Here is a 22,407-nt window from a genome sequence, read left to right on the forward strand (position 1 = left end):
AGCCATGTAATAGGAAAAATAGCGACATTTATTTAAGACGATACTAGATATAAGAAACGCTGTACACAGGACAATGACACCTCAGTCCCCTTCAAAGTAGGCACTTTGGGACCTCACACAGTTCTCCCAGCATCTCTTAGCCTAACCCACACACACTCAACATTCTCAGGTGCTCTGCCTGATGCAGGCCTTTGAGAACATGGATCACTTTCAACAGATTCTCAGCCATCTTTGAAGCATTTGTGCCACACTTTCATTTGCGCTGCACTCATTGCATCATCCCGGAATCATCCGAATAGTTTCTGCGGAGGAATGCTCAAGCTTAACACAAAATTTGATGCAGATTCGTCGCTCTACTCGCTCAGTCATTTAGAATGCTACAGCCACACAGGACATACACATGCTCACTCAACGCCACCTAGTGCCCCACTGACTAGTACAGTGACATAGTCACTGTTCACGCATGCGCATCCCAATTTGCTCTCCTTGGCTGTCAGCTTCCATCCATGTCTCGCAAACCCTTCTCGTTATATTAACAATGGCTGGATACTTTCCGGACAGATCTCCTATAAGCTGGTGATTGGATTTTCTTTTTCATTGGTTTCTCTGAAAGTTTTTGGCCCTACTTTATTAAAAATCTCATTAAAGATTAAATGATACCGCATTTATACAATAATTCTTTTTATTAAGAGATGTCAAGAACCTTACCCGCTTACCTTCTTGAACTCTGATTTTAATACGTTGAATATTTTTACTTTTTTCCTTATCTTACTTGTTTTAATTACACAACTGTGTAATAAATCAATATCACACATTATAAACAGTGACATTTGAGGGAGTTTTATTTTATTTTTAGAGATAAGGCTGGTCTCACTCCTGGCCTCAAGCAATCCTCCCACCCCAGCCTCCTGAGAAGCTGGGACTAAAGGCATAAGCCACCACACCTGGCTATTGTAGGAAATTTTAAAGCAAACTTCAGGGACTAAAACTTGATTGGAGAAGGAGAAATCTATTAATAATAAAAGCAGTTCAGATGACTCCTAGCTGAGAAATGTCTGAGAAAATCTTAAGCTGTGATTAGATACTTATTGGACCATCAGGTTCTGATTTGTGATGACATTTTTTCCCTTGTCAGGTATTCTGATGCTGGCTATATCACTTGGCTAGACTCCCTCAATTTTTTTCATTCCAACATTCCTATAAAAATCTGCACCAACCCATGATTTCAGACAACAGAGAAGTCTCCCCTACACCAGACCTCGTGGGGATTTCATGAGCATCCTGAGGACCTGAGCTGAGAACGGCAGAACTTTGAAAGGCAAATGACGTACATAAGTCACTAGAGCCATGTTTTAGAAGAGTGGAAGTAACAAAAAAGGAATCAAACAAACAAAAAAACCTATCAGTGGAGAACAGAAAAAGATATTAAGTATAACAAAAGAAACACATATGAAAAAAGATAAATAAGCCAACAGAAGAGAGAAGCAAAGAAACAGAAGAAACAAGGAAAGGAAATACAGAATAAAGGAGTTTTTCAGGGAGGGTGGGGAGGAGAAGAAGAAAAGGAAAAGTGAATGAAGAAAGATGGCAATAGAAAGGAAAGCAAAGAAAAAAGTTGGAGAAAAATTTAAAAAACCTTGAAGATGGGAGAAAGCAAGAAAAGGAGACCTGGGGACAAAGGTTCTTGTACCCCCGCCCCAGACCCCCGTTTGTGACTCTTCCCCCATCCAGTCTAGGGCCATGCGAGAAACAAGATGGTCCCTCTTTTGACCGTCCACGTAAAGCTCCTGCCAAACACTGGTGATGATCGCGGTTTCTTATGATCCCTGTCGCTGAGTTAGGAGTCAGAGTCAAGAACGTGAATAAGGAATGAGTACGAGTAAATAATCTTCCAAAAGGAGTATGCCTCAAAGTCTCCAAGTGTTAAGGTTCCACACAGAACATTCAAAGTTTAACAGCAATTAAAATCTACAATGAAAATTCTCATCACGCAGTAGATGTAGTGAGCAGTTTAAGCAAGTGTGGCCCTCGGTCAGGTCTTTCCTTTCTCCCCATGTATGGCACGTCCTTCTAGGTTCTCTAACACCACTGCAGGAGAGGAAGATACAGCTTGTCATGAGAATGGGTCTCCACAATTAGAGCAGCAGCAGCAGCACACACACTGGGTTTGTATGTGTGTGTGAGAGAGTTAGAGTGAAAGAGGAGGAGGGAGGGAAAGGGTGAGAAGACAGGAGAAAGAGAGGCAAGAAGAAGTGAAAAGAAACAAGGATGAGACGGGGCGGGGCAGGGAGGAGAGACAGACTGAAACGGAGGCAGTGGCTGCAAACGCTTTGTCCTCCCACTGTGTACCAATCCAGGGGAGTCAAAGCTAGTACATCCTGGTAGGATCACATCACCCACGTCACATCCATGTGACACCAGTGTGGCCCGGCGTCCTCCATTCCCCTAAGTGGCTCAACACGGAGCTGAGTGGTTGGCAGAGTAACCTTCCCAGTCCCCGTCACTCAGCTCAGGGAAAATAACATCTCAGTTTTCCATCACCCTAACCCGGGCTCCGGGGCGGCTGCAGTCGTACCTTTCATGTACAGAAAGCTGTGGAAGTACGGCAGCGTGACACAGCTGTACACAGAGTCGCGCCGGTAAGAAAGTTCATCGTCTGTATCAAACCTTGAATCGAAGTCCTCTTCACTATCTTCAAACTGGACAAGGAGAGAGCAAGAACCAACGGTGAGCAAAAAGGACAGAAAGCAAGCAACGAAACACCCAGCATACATCGCCGTTGGAAAAACAAAGATAACTGAAAAGAAGCAGTATTTCCTATCGGTAACGACACTATAGAGTGTGGCAGTCAAAGGAATTCAGAATTACAAAATACCGACCTTTAAGGTCAAATGGTCAATTGAACTGATACATAAAACACAAGATGCGCTTTAATCCGAAGGCCATCTATCCTAAAATAAACACTGCTCTTTAAAGCTATAATTTTAATCAAACCATGCAAGAGTTAATTTCTTTTGAACTACTATGCTAAAAATATTTCCAAGTCTTTGAAAGTCAAGAGAGCATTCAACGTAGGACCAAAGGGAAAAAATAAAACTAAATGAACGATAAATGAATCCAGAAACTGGAAAGAGGGTATTTAAGCCCTAAAGATCCCTCCCTTACAACTAGTATAAGAAATAACATTTTGCGGTGTGGATGGTGAAGTTACTGTAAGGAAAATTCTCCAACACGCCCTTGGCTGGGCTGGTTCCAGTTTGGTGTGTGCCTCGTTTTCCGGACCTGCCACACAGCGAAGCTAAAGGCTCTACTTAAGGAGCTGACACGGTCAGGCCGTGGGCACAATGCAGTTCTGGGTTTGTGCCCAACCTGCAAGGGACACATCAAAGTTCCACTTACGAATGCGATGGTTAAGATTATCTCTCAGGCCAGGACTTTGAAATGTTTGTACATCCTGGGGGGGGGGGGATGTCTTAATCCCCCGGGGATGCAACAGGGGCAGGGATGACTGACCCCACGTCCCCACGCAGACACTCAGCGGTACTCACGGAGGACTGCGCGCCCTCGGAGCTGAACCGATAGGCGCCCGAACTGTTGTAGGTCCCCACGGAGCAGCGGTAGTCCGGGGACCACTGGCTACCGTAGGAGTTGGAGAAGGTCACGCTGCTGCCGGAGGTGATGGCGCCGTCCTCGTAATCGTCCTGGTCGTAGTCGTAGTCGCCGTCGGGGGAGGGGAGGTCGCCGGTGCTCTGCGGCAGGCAGTAGGTGGACTCGCCGCTGGAGGAGTGGTGCAGGCTCGCCGAGTCGGGCGCCGCCGCGGCCGGGAGCACCGTGCTGTCCGCGCTGGGGCTGGCGGCCACCACCGTGTCGTTCATGTATGGGTCCTCCTCGGACGAGTCGTCGCTGGTCCGGATGCCGCTCGTGCGCTGGTCCGAGTGGCCGTGCTCGCTGGGGTTGGGGGAGTCCTTGAAGGCGTCGTCGTCGGCCTCGAAGCCCTCGTCCACCTCCTCCTCCGGGTAGGGCTGGCTGAAGTTGAAGCTGGGCTTGTCCCCGCACGCGCCCCCCGCCGGCTCGCTCAGCTCGCCCGGAAACTCGCTCCCCACCGACAGGGAGCGCTCGATGTTGCGGACGCACTCGTCGATCTCGTCGAAGTTGAGGGACTCGAGGAACTCCTGGGCGGCGCGGCACGCGTCCTCCTCCAGCCTGCGCAGCTCCTGGTCCCGCAGCTGCTGCAGCTTCTGCAGGGAGGCCTCGGTCAGCGACAGCTCCTGCTGCTCCTTCATGCGCTGCAGGTCCTCGATTTCCTTCTCCAGGCGGAGGATCTCTTCCACCTGCTTGTTTTCCTTCTGCTTCTCCAGTTCGCGGGTCAGTTCGGCTTCCTTCCGACTCTTCTGCAAGGCTTCGAGTTCTTGCTGCTTTCTGGCTGCTTCCTCCTGCATAGAAAGGGAAGGTAGGTTTAGAACGCTCCATGACGAAATGCAAGCATCATCCCCCAGCCCACCTTTGCAACCAGGATGAAATGTGGCTCTTATGAGCTGACCTGTGTCCCCGACACTCACAGGTTGATGTCCTAACCCCCAGTACCTCAGAATGTGGCTGTATGTGAAGACAGGGCCTTTAAACAGGTGATTAAATGATGCCATTGGGGTGGGCCCTAATCCAAGCTAACTGGTGTCCTTATGAAAAGAGATTAGGACCCAGACATGAGGGACACACATGCACAGAGGAAAGACCATGGAAGGACCCAGTGAAAAGATGGTCCCCAGAAGCCAAGGAGAGGGGCCTCAGAAGAAACCAAACCTGAGGACACCGTGATCTTGGACTTCTGGCCTCCAGACTATGAGAAACTCAGTTTCCATTGTTTAATCTGTGTATTTTTTTATGGCAGGCCTAGCAAACTAACACACTGGTTATACCGGTTTAGAGAAATTATGCTATTGTGATTCACACCAAAATCTCAGACATTCACAAGCTTTACCCAATTGCAATGGATCAGAAATTGCATCATAAACATTTCCTCTCAAGTTGTTCTTCCTCTATCTTTCTACTTTATTTGTTTTGAATCCTAGAGTCCAAGCATTTGAAGTGGGAAGCAAACTGATAACCAAGAGGCCAAGTTGTCACAGCATTCATTACCTGCTGGGCGCGGAGCTCCGCTTCTCTTTGCAATCTCTCTCTTTCTCTAAAAATAGTGAAGAAAAAAAGTCAGTAATAACAACAATAATCCTAGAACCATTTTTCAGAGAGATCTAACTTCTTTTTTAATTATTACGTTTTTTAGAGACAAGGTCTCACTCTCACCCAGGCTGGAGTGCAATGGCGCAATCATAACTCACTGCAGCCTCAAACTCCTGGACTCATGCAATCCTCCCACCTCAGCCTCCCTAGTAAGCGCATGCCACCACACCTAGCTATATTTTAAAATTTTTTTGTAGAGGCGGGGTCTTGTTATGTTGCCTAGGCTGGTCTCCAACTCCCAGCCTCAAGTGATCCTTCTGCCTCAGCCTACCAAAGTGCTAGAATTACAGGCGTGAGCCACTGCACCTGGCCAGATCTAACTTTTTAAAACAGCTCTGCTAAAGACAGAAAGCACGAAGGTCAGAGCCTCTTCCTGGGCTTATTTTAATCTACGCATGAATAAAAATATACAGAGAACTGGGTCTTCCCAGCTGCCAAGGAATTTTATATTCTAGCTGCCAAGAGTTACTGTTTCAAATAATAGGTTCTGCAGCATCCACTGGGAATTCTTGCTGCATAGACAGACATTGAACATAAAACTCAAAATGTATCCTTTTGTTTCTTCCAAGCAAGAAAGATACCGTACCTTTCTTCTTCCTCCTGTTTCTTCTTTTCTTCTTCCTCCCGTCTCCTTTTTTCTTCCTGCTCCCGTTTCTCTGCCAGCAGCTGTCTGTAAACTCTGCGTGCAATCTGACCTCTGAGTTGCTTCTGGAAAACTATGGCTGCTTTTTTCAGGTGCAAAAATCTCCTCCTCAGAAGGAATGCTCTATAATTCTTCTGTATGATCACTACACAATAAAGGACCTTTCTGTATTGCTTTCTGAAGAGGAAAAGAAAACGAGAATAGCGGCTGAGGTAATGAGGCTCTGAGCTATTCAAATGAGCTCACAGTAAGGCCACAAGACAAAGGAAGAGGACCTAGTTTTGGAATGATATCCTCATTATGGAGACTGGAGAGAACAAGGAGGCCCCTCCGGTCAAAACAAAAGAGAAGAAAAACAAAAGAATAATAACAAACAAAAACTAAAGTAAGAACCCTATCACTATCTTGGCTAAATAAACACACAACCTCTAATGTGGACTTTGAATAGTCTTGGCAGGAAGTTGGGTAAACAGGACCAAAAGGGATTTGAAATATTCTTCTGTTCATATAAAAAAAAAAAAAAGTCACAGCAGGATAGCTTCGTACTTCAGAAAATTTCAGTGTGGGGTTTCATGTGGCATGATGTTCTGCATAATGGCCAGAACCAAAACACTAAACTAACAGGAAAGGAAGCTGCCTCATTCTGCAAACTGGAGAACGGGCCTCTGACAGACAAGACGTGAACAGTGAGGCTGCAGCAGCTTCAGTACGCAACGCAGAGGAACTAGGTAAACAATTTAAATATCTCAGGAGAGTTCCCTAATGTAATCATTGTTCTAATTGAGGCACTGAAAAATGCTGAGCACCCTTTCCTACCTTCTGCCCGGGTCAGGCTAACTGGGTTTCTGGCATGGCTACTTAGGAGGCCTGACCTGGGACTCCCCCTCAAAGCGAACGACTCAGGCTACTCCGCTGGGGACACAAAAGGAGGAAGGACCCCTCCTGGTGCCTAATGCCTTGTCACCTCGGTGGAGTCCTTACCGTGCCAAGTAGCCTAAGACGTGGGCCCGAATCACCATGGCCGCGCGGGTAACCTCCTCCTCACGCTGTTTCTCCAGTTTCTGCTCCAAGGATTCTCGAAGGAAGACCTGCCCAGGAGGGAGTCACATGTCAGAAGCAAAGAACGTGGCTGGTAGAAGGAAGGCATTTCTGAATCAGAGATATCTTTTGGGGGCAAGGCTTCTTCCTGTCTTTAAGTCTGCTCCAAACTCACATAACTATGCTTTCTAGAATAGTGCTTTTTAAATGTCCCATCTGTCATATGCTAATGTAGCTGCAAAATCTGATAAAGATATATCACAAGATAGGAAAAACAAAAAGGATATATAAAATACAATTCCCATTTTTTGGTTATTATTATTATTAGATTCAACAGGCATGACTGCCAAATTGCTATCAAAGTTTCTAAACATTTATCTCATTGTGGGCTGGGACAAATGTTAATTGTTTATGGACCAGTACTGGTCCTACATTAAGTCTAAGTCATAAGAGATTCAGAGATACAGAAAGAAGAGGAAGGAAGGCAGGAAGGGAAGAAGGAAGGGATTCCAGGAAATTTCCAAAACATTATTTTGTTGTCACATGGAAACCCTGTCTTCATGCCTGCTAAGTGATCACTATCAGAGAATCTTGGGTTCCACAACTTAAATGCACCTAAAATACTGACGTTAAGAATGCAATTCTGAAAACTGAGTTTGAAATGAGAACTGAACTATTTCAGCTGCATCTCGGTCCAGCTGTCATAAGCACACCAGAACTGGGACTAAATCAATTGCAGCTGTTTGCTTGCCGGTTTCTGAGAACGGGCACCGCAATCTTACGCCTGTCAAATAAGGTAAGTATGTCTGATAATTGGCACTTTATATCAGAATTCCCAGGTTTTGAAAAGATATGAAAATATTAGGACCCTCCCTTAATCAAGGTAGCTTTTAATTTTGTCATTTCAGATTTAACACATGCATAAGTTTTGAAGTATTCCCTAAAAAAAACGAGTGCCCAATATGTTTATGCTTTTTTGCTAACAGTCAGCATAGAGGCATTTTGGTGCCTCCACAATTTTTTACTTTATGCTCCCATGAGTCATTCTTGCCTATAATGGTGCACTATGTTCCACTTTTCTCAATGGCACATTTTTCCACACTCTCTGCTCTGTCTCCTCCATGACATTTGGGCAAAAAAGCAAATAGAGAGTGCTACCACCTTGTGACTCACAGAAGCCACACCTATTCCTGCTTTGGGTAAAACTCTACTACAAATAATTCTCCTGGGAAAGCTTTTCATACAATCCTCTCCTTATAATTGCAATTAATACGCTCTGTTGATACAAGTATGAAGCCTGCTGGGTGTGATAATAATTAAAGATGGACAGAAATAGGAATTCTCTGTATTTATCAAAACCGGGTATCAAAAGCAGTTTTCAAAGACTGGACTTTAAAGAAATATTTAAACCTCTCTTTGAGATGATTTTGTGGTAGTACATCTTTTACTCTAATGCTTTTGCTCTTGTCAGTGTTTACAAGGAAAAGTAATAAAGTCCAACTCTGGGGAAGAGTTGTGGTGGTGACGTAAGGTGACAAGAGTGTCGATTCTCATGAGCGACACATGTATGAGGTGAACAAATGGAAACCTTTGTGAAGGAACAAAGGTGTTCTCTACCAGCACAAGTCAAAAGAATGTCTTGGTTGGAATCAGAATCAGAGAAATACTTGCTTTAGCGTAAACTTTAATTTACAAGACAGCTCTTCTGCTCTGCCTGTTACATCATATCTGCACCTTTATCTAAAGTCTCCATCACTAACGTGAGGGGCAAACAAATAGAGAAAAATGCTGTTAGAGACCTGGCCTGGATTCATTAAGAACATCCATCCTGAATTTGTGCGACAACACCTGGACAGTGTTGCAGTGAGTCCCTGTGTCATGTGACCACGTGCCCAGGACTCGGCCAAGATTGAGTCAGTGTGACCCAGCGGCTGGAACCAGGCACTGCTGAGCAACTTAGGAAAGGGCGAGGCCCACTCAGCTGCTGCCTGGCTGAACTTGACTCAATATCCAACAAGAACAATTTTATGTGGCTCTTCTTCACCTTTATCTTAGGCAGCTTAAGATCCTATGGATTATTCTAGCACTCTGTCTTTATAAAAACATTAATACCTCCCACAGGCCTTATTGCCACAGAATGCAGGAAGGAAGGTCTGGCAATACAGTCCAGAGGATCAGAAAAGTGAAAGTCGAGTATTGAGCAGTCCTTGAGGCCAAGGGAAAAGTCGAAACCAGGGAAGGAGAGGGGAGCGGCTGCCCGTCAGCAACCTAAATGCAACGTCTCAGTGGGGAAGGACATCACAATCGTGGGCACAGGCTGTTCCGTGGAGCCTGGCACAGGCAGCCTCCCTTCTCTAGAAATGCTTCCCTCATCCTCCAGGTAAGAGTTCTTCCCTTGCAAGGACTATATAGGTCTGTATCAGCCAGCCAATTAGGACCTGGGGCCATGTTTAATTTGCTGCCTTCAACACTGGCCACATTTCCCTCGGTTGTGTAAGTACCATGGAAATTCCTTTCCAAGAGGACCCGGAAGTTCACGAGGGGTTAAAGGCTTTAAATGTAAAGACCTTCTGGTGGCAACACACACTGAAACAAATGCTAGCAAATAATTAAATGGAGTGTTGGTCAAGGTCAAAGCAATCTAGAGGACATAGTTCAAATGCTTTAATGTTTGCATTTACTTCCTAATGTTTCTGGGACTGATAAGCTTCCATCCAACTTCTGCTTTCAACTTTTCACCAGTTAAAACTTAACCCCTCTTTAAAGATTTCCTCTTCTTGAATACTTCCCTGATTCTTTCAAATCCACAAGGATTTCTCTTCTGGAGAAGCTGTCTCCTTACTCCTTAAAGAGATGGTGCTGTGTGATTTAGCTCATCTGTTGCATGCAGCTGTCTACCTTCCAACAACACAGTAAGCCAAGGACAACACCCATGTCTCTGTGTCCTCTCTGCTGGAAGTGAAGCTGGATGGGTACTTGGAGCTCAGAGAAGAGACTGTTAATGTGTGGGGTGCGTCATAACGATCTTTGATGTTACTCCACTGTACAAGGCAGTGAGATAGGAGGGGAGTTATGGGGCTTATAGAGAATGCAATTTGTTTTCGATTTAAACAAAATCAGAGCAGACTATATTGCACCCACAAGAGCTTTACTTGAGCCATTTTCTTTAGAAAGTTTTCCTTGAGTGAATAAATATACAACATCCTTGTGTTACTCCTTATGGTTTTTCAGCACTTAACATATACTGACTGCGCTCCTACTAAGCGTGCTGTGTAGAACGAACAATTAACTCTATGTTCCCCACTGGGTGACTACAGAGAAGTCGACAGCAAGATAGCATGGCAGCAGGTTAGGTGCTACAACAGGGCTAAGAAGAGGATGGCCTGGGATGACAGAGGAGGGGGCTTAACACGGTTTTGGGGTGCATTGGAGAATGTCAAAAAAGGATTCCTGCCAGGTACGGTGGCTCATGCCTGTAATCCTAGCACTCTAGGAGGCTGAGGTGGGAGGATCGCTTTAGCTCAAGAGTTCCAGACCAGGCCAAGCAAGAGTGAGACCCCGTCTCTACTAAAAATAGAAAAATTAGCCTGGCGTGGTGGTGTGCACCCGTAGTCCCAGCTAATCAGGAGGCTGAGGCAGGAGGATCACTTGAGCCCAGGAGTTTGAGGCTGCAGTGAGCTGTGATGATGCTACTGCATTCTACCCAGGGCAACAGAGAGTCTGTCTCAAAAGAAAAAAAAAAATAGGATTCTCGTCAAAGTCTATATCTAAGGCAAGACCTGAATGATGAGTTGGCTAAGGCAGGAGTGGAGAGTGAGATACCAGGAGAGAGGCCTATCAACCTGGGACGGGTACACCCTCAGGTGACCCCCAGTGCCTTCTGCCCCTGTTCAATCCTCCTGAGTGTGGGCGGAACCTGTGACTTGCTTTCAGCCGACAGAATATGGCAAAGGCGATGGGATGTCACTTCTGTGATTACATTAAATGAGACTCTGTCTGTCTTAGACTGGAGCAGGAGATTGTCCTGCTGGCCTCGGAGAAGTGACCTGCTGCGTTGTGAGGTGGCTGCACAGCAAGGAACTTAGGCAGCCTCTAGGAGCTGCAAGTGGGCCCTGGATGACAACCAGAAAGAAAATGGGACCTCGGCCCTGCAAACACAAGGGACGGAATTCTGCCAATAACAAGTGAGCTTGAAAGAGCACCCTAAGCTTCAGAAAGAATGAGGCCCTAAGATACGGAGATTGCAGGCTTTTGAGACCCTGGTCAGAGGACCAGGCTCAGCCACGCTCCAGCTCTGACCCTTAGATACTGCGAGATTACAAATGTGCGTTGTTAGAGGCACAAAGTTTGCAGTAACATGTTACAGGGCAATAGAGAGCGAAGGCAATGCCTCTGCATGCCATCTCTACCCTGTGAAATGTTTGTATCTTAAATCCCTTGGCAGTTAAACATTCCTTTAGAGTATCATGACTTTCCCTTTGCTGAGTGGCCGTGGGGTGATGTCTAAGTACGTGTTATCCATCTCGTGTTGGTCAAACTGCAAGATACGGGTCTCTCTCTCTTCCACCTGCCCTCCTGCTCTTCCTGCCTCCTTTTCTCTCTCCCCACCCCCCTCTTTTAAATAAAGATACTCCTTGGTTAAAAACAACGTACTGTAAATGAAAACTTTAAAATACCTCTCGGACTTTGCATTACTACATGTGGGGGCACAAGGATCAGCTCTTACTTTTCAGGACACAGGTGTCCTCAAAGGCCAACCCCAGCTGCCTGCATTTCTGTGTCCAGAGTCACATTTCTGTCCTTCCCATGTGATACGTTATTGGAGGTGGGTGGGGAACAAGAGTGAAAAGCCAAACGCAATTTTCAGCAGTTCCCTGATGTAGGGAGAAGAGGTCAGACAACTGATTTCACGGCTAATTTTTGGTGTTCAGGCCAGACTGCACACTACCCAGCTCCCTTCTGGAATACGGGGTTAGGGGTTGCCGTCACAGCAGCGTGTTCAAAAGTGGATTTTACTTTTCACTTTCTGGACTGAATTTCTGCAACCTATAGGATTTCAGACTGTCTGCTGGTCTCTCACTCAATAGTTGCTGTGGTTGCAGGGACAACAGCCAGCATTTGAATTGCAGAAAGTTACAAGGGCCTGGGTTTTTACTTCGTAGACGTAGGGGGTTGCCTAGTACGTGCATGACACTGAGTCACTCATCTCTTAACATTTGTTGACTGCCTGAATACACACACACACACACACACACACACACACACACACACACACACACACACTCCAATTAGGATGAGAAGTTTCAGCGTGTTCCCTAACGAAACAGAGTCCCTGAGGAGTCAAGGACTTCAAATGAAACAGTAACAGGCAGACAAAAGACTCGAACCTTGGTCTTCCCCAGCTGCCACTCGCTGCTGGAGGCATCGTAGAGCTGCAGCAGGGTCGTGCACTTCCCTCGGACGTCCTCGGGCAGAGCCAGGTTCCGCATCAGCACTTTATACCTGTGGCATAAAAACACACAGTGTCGCCTTCTGCTATGGTTCCACCTTCCCCAATCCCTCTGAAAAGAAAAAGGATCCATTCAGCTCCCTCTTGCCTTTTGTAAAAATCCTGAAAGGGTCTTCGGACCGCATACCCAGCTTTGCGGATTCTCACGGTCTCCAGCATCCCTGAGTACCGCAGCTGGTTTAGCACAACTGCCTGGTCAAACTGGTCTGGCATCTAAACCATGCAAAAAAGGTGGACACGGATAAGATGGGATTAGACACCACGAGTTAGTAAGGCCACCTCACCACTGTCTTATACCCTCTGTACACGTACAAAAAATTGGAATCTACACAAAAACACAGAACAGAAAATGAACTCTTGTGGACCCATCACCTCCATTCAACACCGTCACCCATGGCAACGCTGCCCCCTCCACGTACCTACTTACTCCTTCCCCTTATATTTTTTGAAGAAAGCCCCAGCCATCACATCCTCTCATCCATAAATATTTTAGTATATGTCATATTTTAATATAACCACACCATTACCATATCTTAAAAGACACCAATAAGTCCTTCATGTTAACATTCGTGTTCAAACTTCTCTTACAAATACCATAAATGTACCACCATTTTTAAATCAATTTTTCCAAAGAATCTAAAGTGTCATATAAATATCACTTTATTTTACTTTTTAAATTTCAATTTAAAGGCATTGAAAGGCATTTTTTAGCTAAAGAATACAGTGCTCCAGTGAGGGACACGCATGCACACACACACACACACACACACACACACACAGGAGAATGGAGAAGGCAGACAACAGTGCTAGCCCCAGTGGAGAAAAGAGACAAATGAAGAACTTAAATTTGCTCAATTTCTAGTCAAATACCCCATTTATTTTGAGTTCCATACTATGATTGCTAAATAAAGTGAGCCCAAGAACATAGAAATTGAAGACCGAGGAAATCAAACCAAGACTTAACGTTCTGAAATGTGTTCTTTTATCTACTCAGTTCTCAAACAAACTGGCATTGGTGCCAGCACAAGAGTTTTTCAGGGCAAAGCAAAAAAGTGGGCCATTTCCCATTTACGGCTTTTTGGATGGTGACTTGTTTTTTTAATCCACTCTTTGATTGATCTGTATTTTGTTATCCTACACAACTGTGAATAAAATAACTGAAAAACAGTGCCAAAGGATGTCACTGTTAAAAAGTACAAAAAAATGCAAAGTGGCTTAATTTGTGACTCCTAAAATTGCAGTCAGTCATTAACAAAAATTAGGCTTAAAGCCATGTTACTCTGCCCGTTTTCAACATTGGCAAAAAATAAATTTAAACAATGCTTTGCAAATCTCCCTTACAACTTTCGATGGAATAGCTGCCATCAGCTCTAGCAGGCTGACTTCTCTCATATTTAATTTCTTCTACAAACACTGTGGTCAAATTTTCTTTACTTAGCAGTATTCTAACCGAGTGCAGCCAACAAAGTAGGGCAAACATCCAAAGAACTGTGGCTCTCTGGTTTTTAAGTCTTGAGCATTTAAACTATCCCTAGAGAAGTAAGAAAAGCACGTTCTGAAGGTATTTGGTTACAATGCTTCTGTTATATTTATGTGCAAATATAATCTGACCAGTAGCAATCTACAAAGACTAGTATAGAACTAACATAAAATGAACACCGAATAAAGTATCAGACTTACTCAACTTTGTTAAATTCATAATATCAGAGAAACCTTCTAAATTTAATATTTAATCTTTTGATGTTCAAAGACTTTAATCTACATATCTCTATCTCCGAAGCTTTCGCTGTTCCTGACCCACTCTTTTTATTCCTTGTTTCTTTTCTTCCAGTGTCTATTTAACAGAATCCGCACAATCCCTTAGCCTGGCACTTGAGTTCTTAAAACATTCTAAAAGATATTACCAACAGGGCCTCCCCAGCCAAAAAGTTCAGCCACACTCACCATCTTCCCGTCTCTCTGAGGGACATTCCACCTTCAGTTTGGCTTTCGGGCCAAAATTCATATGGAAAACAACTGCCACACTGACCTTTTCCCCACAGCTAAAGACGTGGAACAATAATGAACACCATTCCTGTGCTTTAAAAAGTGCCCGGTCGCCATGACAACCCCATTCTCGGGCTAATTAGTGTGGTGTGGTTGTAGGATTTGATACAGCCCAGGGAGGGGAAGGAGAGAGCCACTGGGAGAGGCCACGAGTTCCAGGCTCCTATTGCGATTGTGTGTCTGCCCCTTACCAGTAATTTAACCAGGGGAAGGGGATCTATAGGCAGATTGTCGCCCTGGGAAACACCCCCTCCCCCTACCCGCATCACCAGGGGGGAACTGGATTTCCATTGGTGCTTCTCTTTTCAGCTGCAATTTCCTTTTCAGGTGAAGTGAACGTTTAAAGATGACACAGCTGGAGGCCGGAAAAGGAATGACTTAAAGGCATTTTGCCTTTCAAAACTTCGCTAAGGCACTCCAGTCTTGACTGATAACTAGTTTTCCAGAACTCGAGTTCCCTCCAACAAAGACTGCCTGCAGTGTGCTAACAGTGAGGTTTTGATGGCAACAAACTAGTGAGATTTTGGAAGGAACAGCCTTAACCCAGGGCAATTTTAGTCACGGGAATCTGAGCCTGATCGATTTACTGAATATTTATTAAACACCTACTATATGCAAGGTTTCATGCTCTGGGGAAGATTTAAAAAAGCTTGGGGCTGGATGTTGTTTCCAAAGACCCTGAAGTTTAGGAGAGTGACAGGTACACCAGACATCACTACTTACATAGTAGAAAGCCTAATATTAAACCATATTCAAGATTAAGTTCCTTGGGAACACAGGAGAGAGAAAAATACTGAGGGAGATGGGAACAGCATGGATTCAGACCAGAGCTTGGAGTCTTGAAGTGCTGGAAAAAAGGGACATGCCATGCAGAGAAAAAGCAGGACGAAAGCCATGAGGTGGAAAAAGAACCTGGCAGGTTCAGTCCTCCAGCAGAGACAGAACAGGAGGAGGTGGGGAGGGACCTGGGCAGAAGATGGGCACAGTGCTTGTTTGATGGTCGTCGTGTTCAGATAAAGAGGCTTGGAGCGGGAGATGCACATGCTTAGACGAGGAGCCCCTTGGTGGCAGTGCCAACACTGGAAACAAGACCATGCCCAGAGGGACGGCTGAGTACATTCCAATACCACATCATAAAATATTACGCAGCCATTAAAAAAAAAGACCAAACTGAAGACACATCAGTTGACTCTGGGACCTTTCATAAAGTATTACTGAGTGAGAAAAGCAAACTACAGAAAAGTATGTTCACCAATCTCATTTTAATTAAAAAAAAAAAAAGACCTCTCCTACAAAAACCCTGTTCTATCTATGTATATGTGTATGAATATAAAGTCATGTGCCACATAATGACATTTCCATCAACAACGGACTACATATATGACAACGGCCCTATATGATTGAAATACCATGTTTTTACTACACCTTTTCTATGTTTAGGTAGGTTTAGATTCACAGATACTTACCACTGAGTTACAACTGCCCACAGTATCGTACAATTACGTGTTATACAGGTTTGTAGCCCAGGAGCGCCATATAGCCCAGGTGTGTAGTAGGCGATCCCAGCTAGGTTTGTGTAAGTACACTCTGGGATGTTCACATGACGACAGAGAACGTGGAAAGATACAGGCTAGGTTGTTACTGAGTAGGGGACACTGCTTTGGGTGATGGGAGGAAGAGCCAGCTCAGAAAAACGGGAAAAAATCAGATTGCACTAAAAAAAAGTAGTCACATACATAACATGAAAATGTCTGTAGGACTATGTATCTTTGAAGACATTTAAAAATAATATTTTTCATAAGGGAAAAAAAATCATATACAGAATGGCTTCTGGAGCTCCTACAGGGAGAAGAGACAAGACTCTGCTGTCTGTGAGGGTACTTGAAAGTGGAATACACCCCAAGTCCATCGACTGGTGAATGGAGAAAACACATGTGGAATGTATCCGCACCGTGGAACGTTATTTAGCCATAAAAAGGAATGAAGTCCCGACACATGCTACCACTTGGATGAGCCTTGACATCATCATGCTAAGTAAGTAAAAGAAGCCCATCACAGTCGCAAAAGACTATGTATGTGTCACATGATTCCATTCATACACAATGTCCAGAATAGGGAAGTCTATGGAAACAGTAGATTCCGGTGATTGCTTAGGGCTGCCACAGTGGATGGGGATACAGGGCCTGGGTAGCTAAAGGGTGAAGGGGTTTCTTTTTGAGGTGATGAAAATGTTCTGAAATTGACCATGGTAATGGCTACACAAATCTGTGAATATTAAAAAACCCCACTGAATGGTATATATTTTAAACAAATCAATGATATGGTAGGTGAATTATATCTCAGAAAAGGTGTTAAAAATAAAAACGAGTCTATCAAATGCCAGGCTGACAGTGGGGCATTTAATGTGGACGAGAAGGGATGGATGCAAGAGAAAGTTTGCATCCTGGAGACAGGAGGAAATATATCTCGTTTTAAATGACACACTTTGGATAATTTAATGCTACCAAAAATAATTACACCGGGGCGGGAGGATCACTTGATGCCAGGAGTTCGGGACCATCCTAGGCAATAGAGATCCCGTCTCTACCACAAATAAATAAATAAATAAATAATTAGCCAGGTGTGGTGGCCTGCCTGTAGTCCCGGCTACTCAGGAGGATCCCTTGAGCCCAGGAGTTTGAGGTTGCAGTGAGCTATGATGATACCACTACTGCCCAGGCAAGACTCTGTGTCCAAAAAAAAAAGAGAAAAGAAAAGAAAACAAAACAAACTTCTTTTACTTCAATCTGAAAAAATAAGATGTCAGAATGCCTAGATAAATACAAATGATTAATAAAAGGGCACGCAAAAACTTCCACAAAAATCAATTATGTGCAAACCTCACCTCCTGCAGCTTAAAATTTAAATAAAGGGGTAACAAAGGTGATGACAACTAAGGACACAAAGACCAGTGGCAGGGGCTTTACAACCAAGGACAGAAATACATGCATTTACGCAGGAAGGAATCCCATTGACCTGAACGTTATCTAGCTTTCCATAATTGCATAAATACTGCATGACAATAAGGGGTGTGATGGTGGACTTGGAAATAGTCACCTGCCTGTGCTAGGAGGACATTCAATCTGTACTTATTTCATTAACGAAAATAGAGTGAGTGTATCATCTGTGGATCCTTGAAGTTCTAACTCTTTTCAGCATTAGAGAATCTCATAAAAACTAACTGAGGAATCCTGAGAAGAGCCCAGGAAGGGGTCGGACTGGGGGTGGGGGGAAGGAATCCAGCCAGCCACACAGGGGTCACTGGGTTTGCCCAGTGGCCAGCCAGAGCTTGAGGGAGAAGGTTCTTCTCTCCACTCCCTGAAGGCAGAAGTCATGCACATGCTGATTAAGCACTGCAGCGCAAGGCAATCCCACAGTACAGCTCAGGAGGGAGCCTCTCCACACCTTGACGTCTCCTGGAGAGAACAATAATGATACTGTTCACCGTACTGAGTGGGAGGGGCAAGTACGGAGGTGAGGCTGGCACATAACTGAGTCTTACTCCACTCTGCCATCATCCCTTGCACATGTCACTCCAACATGGATCTAGGAGACCAAATTTTTTTTAAAAATTGGTTTGAAGGGAAACAATGATTCTCTTTAGCAGAAATGGCATGCTTTATCTGACTGTGATTTTGTAAACTGAGACCTATATAACTCTCTGTAATTTACTATGCCCTACCTTCCTTCTGCCAAAGAATGAATTAAAGCAAGATTAAATAAACCAAAAATAAACATGGTAACCAAAAGTGAAAAAGAGAGTAGAAAATGCATCAGACTCCCTTTTGCCTTGGCTGATGGGAAGGACGCTCAAGGTTAAATTTAATCCTCAACAGCAGTAACTATCGTTAACAAGGCATTTAATTTGCCTTCATTTTAGAATGACTTTTTGTAGATGTTAATCAATAGATCTCAATTACTTTATGAAGCATGAGAAATATCTATTATCTTTAAAGTCTAAGATAACAACCATCAAAATGTTTTTGAAAATAATTTTTTTAAAAAAATAATTCTATTATTCTATCCTCAAAAAGATCTGCTGTTGATTATACACATGGAATTTCAAATCCTTGCTTAGCAGCCTTGCAGCAATCACATGCCCTTTGTTTATGTGTGAGAGGAATGGAGAGCAATCCTTCAATTCACAGAGCACTTTAATACAGAAACCCTGATGGGGTGGCTTAGATGAGTAACATTACTCCATTTTGTAGATGAGGAAACTGGAAGTGAGCAAGGTCAAATGACTTGTTCAAACCAGTTTTAATATTTGCTGAAATAAAGCAAGTAGGAAAGTATGCCTCAAAGAACTTCACATTCCTGAAAACTAGTATGCGAATCAAACTTGCATGCACCAAATTTATTTTCCTACTGACATATTATAAAACTGGGATATATTTCCACAGCATATAATTCTGAGAGGAATGAAAACTTCTTTAGGGAAAAGATTCAGCTGGAATCCAGGCATAGAGTGTGCTCCATATCGTATCGTCCCAGTAGCAGGCCGTTTTCTGGAAACACAGAGATGTTCTCTGAATATTTCACTACTAGAAGGGGTCTTTGGAACCAATTTGGCAGGTGCTGACTTCATCTAAGACAAGTGATTTAAAAATCACAATTGTAAGGGCCATGGCAACACTGATGAGACACTGGTTTGCTACACTGTGAGTTCAGCCAAATATCTGCCTATGGACATAACTAGTGAATGAAGGACATCTGGAAAATCAAGCAGCAAACTCTGAGCAAATCCAACTTTGGCTACTTCATAGACACAGATGATCACAGGCTGTCTAGTTTGCGTCTCAATCTCAGATAACTGACCAAGAATTCAAATGTTCTCTGACCCACTTTGGGGTCTGACTCCCCTTGTATCTCGTCCCTCCTCCTTGGGTGCCCGCTAAGGGCGGCCTCCGAGCACCAGTGGACAGGGGACCCACTCACAACGAGCATCCCTCACAATGCGCCGGCGCGTGACGACGTATTTCATGATGACCACTTTTACTTTAATAACAAATACCAGACACAACGTGGCAACTCATCCAGGTGCTTCTGAACACAAGTTATAATTTATTTCTAGAATGGGTCCTTTCCTACCTATTTTGGAGGTAATTTATTCAAAGTCTAAAAACTTGATGTGATCAAAATGTCTTGGAGATTATGTAAAACTAAGTATTAATTATTATTTTAATCAATTAAAAACATCCTAACTTAGTAGTTTATTTTTTTTTAATTTTTTTAAACTTCGTCTTGTAAGCCTTTAAAAAAACCCACATTGGTAGATTGTTTCTCAAAGAGAGTGGTATAAAATTCTAACATTAATTAAAGAGCTCTACTTTTCCATGCTGTATTTTTAAACGGATCCTGACCTGCTTTACGTGAAATACTTTAAACTTTATTTACATATATACATTAGGTCTGCAACTGAGAGACTCATTACATAGTTACCATATTATAAAGGACTAGTCCCCGGTATCCTAAGAAATATATAATATGTTGATTATTTAGTAAAAAGAGCCATTGCAGGATTCTTTATTTGGTAAGTAACTATTTGGCAGGGAGGACTGCAACTAGCCTTACAGAGAGGATTTAATATGTTAGGTATATGCATGCGTATTTGCATTACCATTATGGGATATATCTCTACCTCATTCAACGTCAAACAAACTTTACCTTTTGATAACCCCTCTTCAACTTTAAGAATTTAAAGATTCTATAGGCGCTTACCCAAAGTCAATTATGTTATGCTAATAAAATACCATTCCCAGTCCTACAGTTCCTGAGAAAACCTTACCACGGGACTCCCATGCCCACCTTCTTACTAATTCACAAAGAGGACTCTGCAAGTTATCTCAGTCTTTGCTTTCTTTGCTACAACAAACTCTCAAGAGTGGTACATAAATATCATCGGATAAGAAGTCTACTATGCTTTGGACAGTGTTCAAAAGCAGTTACTAACGCAGCAATACAATGTTCCTGACCTTGAACAGGCACTAAACAAAAGTCAATAAAACTACTGACAAAGGTTCTTTGTACTTACATCAGTCGTTTCCCTCTTGGGCTGTTACACATTTTACACAGTTGTTGCCACTTGCTAATTTTCACAGTTTTAGAAAACAGGCAGAAACTAATTTCACCCAGAGAAGAGGCAACCCCCTTCGGGTCAGGCACAGGAAGCTAAGCAGTTATAGGACTTGCCATCCTGGCGAGGTGAGTCAGCCAGTCCTGGAGGTCAGATTACAGAGTGCGAAAATTTCTCACTCACCTAGGAGAGCCTTCAAACCACACCCCTCCTGGGACCCAGTACGGTTATCACCTTAACCAAGGAAAACTCACCCTCTGTAAAAGCTGGGAGCTGTCGTGCTTACCGCAGAGCCACATAAACCTCAAATACTTAATGGGAAAGGAAAAATTTGAAAATAAATACTATGCACACACACATACAGCAAACCTTCCTCAGGCTTAGCTTTGGTCATATCATATCCCCGTTCGCAAACTTCCAGAATATGCCAAATGAAGACAAAGGCTTGCAATTTCACATTCGATGTTCCCACTGTATGGCTCCAACTTACCTTCCCAGTCAATATACCCCTAACACAAACCCTATGTTTTAGTCCAATTATAGATAATTCTAGTTGTTTCTTGACTAAAATGACCACTTCCTGTCTTCGCCTCAGCTGAAGCTAGTCTCTCCACTTGAAACGTTCTCCTGCGATCTCTAACTATTGAGTCTGATGGATCTTTTAGGTGTCTCTCAAATGCTCCTTTTTCCATAAAACTGTTCCTGATGCATCAGATCAGTGCCATGGGTGACGTTCTTCGCCCCTGGGTTCCCAGCACACGCTGTGACAAGCCTTAGATGTGACTCTGATCACTCTCTTTTTCACATCACATATTTCTGGACACCCATTAGGCATATCCACGTGAACTCCCCATCAGATTATAAATTTTTTCAGGGAAGGAGCTGAATTTTATAAATTTCTGAGTTCACTAAATTGCCTGGCATCAGACTTGACATACCAGACATACACTCACGTATGCTGGTGTATTGCATAAATAAAATTATGGTTCTGTTTACAGCTGCTTCTAACATATTTGTTTAATTAACATTAAACAGGTTTGCCTATGTTACAGATTTTCAAGAAATGAAAATGGTTTTTGATTTAAAAAGCACATCTATATAACTGTACATAGATATAAAAAACTATAATTAACTGATTTTTGACAAATGAGCAAAGGCAATTTAATTGAGGAAGGATAGTATTTTTTTTAACAAATGGTGCTGGAATAACTGGACATCATATGCAAAGAAATAATCTAGACACAGACATTACTATTTTCACAAAAATTAACCCTAAGTGGATCACAGACCTATGTATATAATGCAAAGCACAAAACTATGAAACTCCTAGAAGATAACATAGGAGACAATCTCAGTAACCTTGGATTTGGCGATAACTGAGATACAACACCAAAAGCATGGTACATGAAAGGAAAAACTGGCAAGTTGGATTTCGTTAAAATTAAAAACTTTTTCTCTTAGAAGCACACTATAAAGACAATGAAAAGACAAGCAACAGACTGGAAAAAAAATTTGGAAAATACATATCCAAAAAAAGACTATCAAAAACATACAAAGAACACTTAAAACTCAACAATATGAAAACAAATAACCCAGTCTTAAAAACGAGCAAAAGATCTGAACAGACACGTCACCAAAGAAGATACACAGACAACCTAAGAAATAAAAAAGCAGCACCATGGAGTCTCTATATCAGAGACTTTTCTGTCAATACCATCCCCCGTCCCCCAAGAATCCTCTGTTCCATGGTGAACGCAGTCCTGTACTTTTGACGGCCACTGGTTTAAAGGATGACCACTCCAATGCAAAGCGTTAGAA

General features: G+C 43.3%; 1 protein-coding gene across 1 annotated transcript in view; it reads right to left on the reverse strand.

Annotated features, from left to right (window-relative positions):
- The window catches only part of MYO10 (myosin X), a 226,701-nt gene that overhangs the window by 25,220 nt on the left and 179,074 nt on the right, over positions 1-22,407 (reverse strand). Inside the window, exons 20-26 of the mRNA XM_012642778.1 lie at positions 12,517-12,641; positions 12,307-12,421; positions 6,863-6,969; positions 5,825-6,058; positions 5,137-5,182; positions 3,549-4,433; positions 2,576-2,699 (exon numbers count right to left, since the gene is read on the reverse strand). Coding sequence (XP_012498232.1) covers positions 2,576-2,699; positions 3,549-4,433; positions 5,137-5,182; positions 5,825-6,058; positions 6,863-6,969; positions 12,307-12,421; positions 12,517-12,641 — 1,636 coding nt within the window. The remainder of the gene's footprint in view (positions 1-2,575; positions 2,700-3,548; positions 4,434-5,136; positions 5,183-5,824; positions 6,059-6,862; positions 6,970-12,306; positions 12,422-12,516; positions 12,642-22,407) is intronic.

This window comes from Propithecus coquereli, unplaced genomic scaffold, assembly GCF_000956105.1.
Source record: "Propithecus coquereli isolate 6110/MARCELLA unplaced genomic scaffold, Pcoq_1.0 Scaffold100, whole genome shotgun sequence".
Lineage (NCBI taxonomy): Eukaryota > Metazoa > Chordata > Mammalia > Primates > Indriidae > Propithecus > Propithecus coquereli.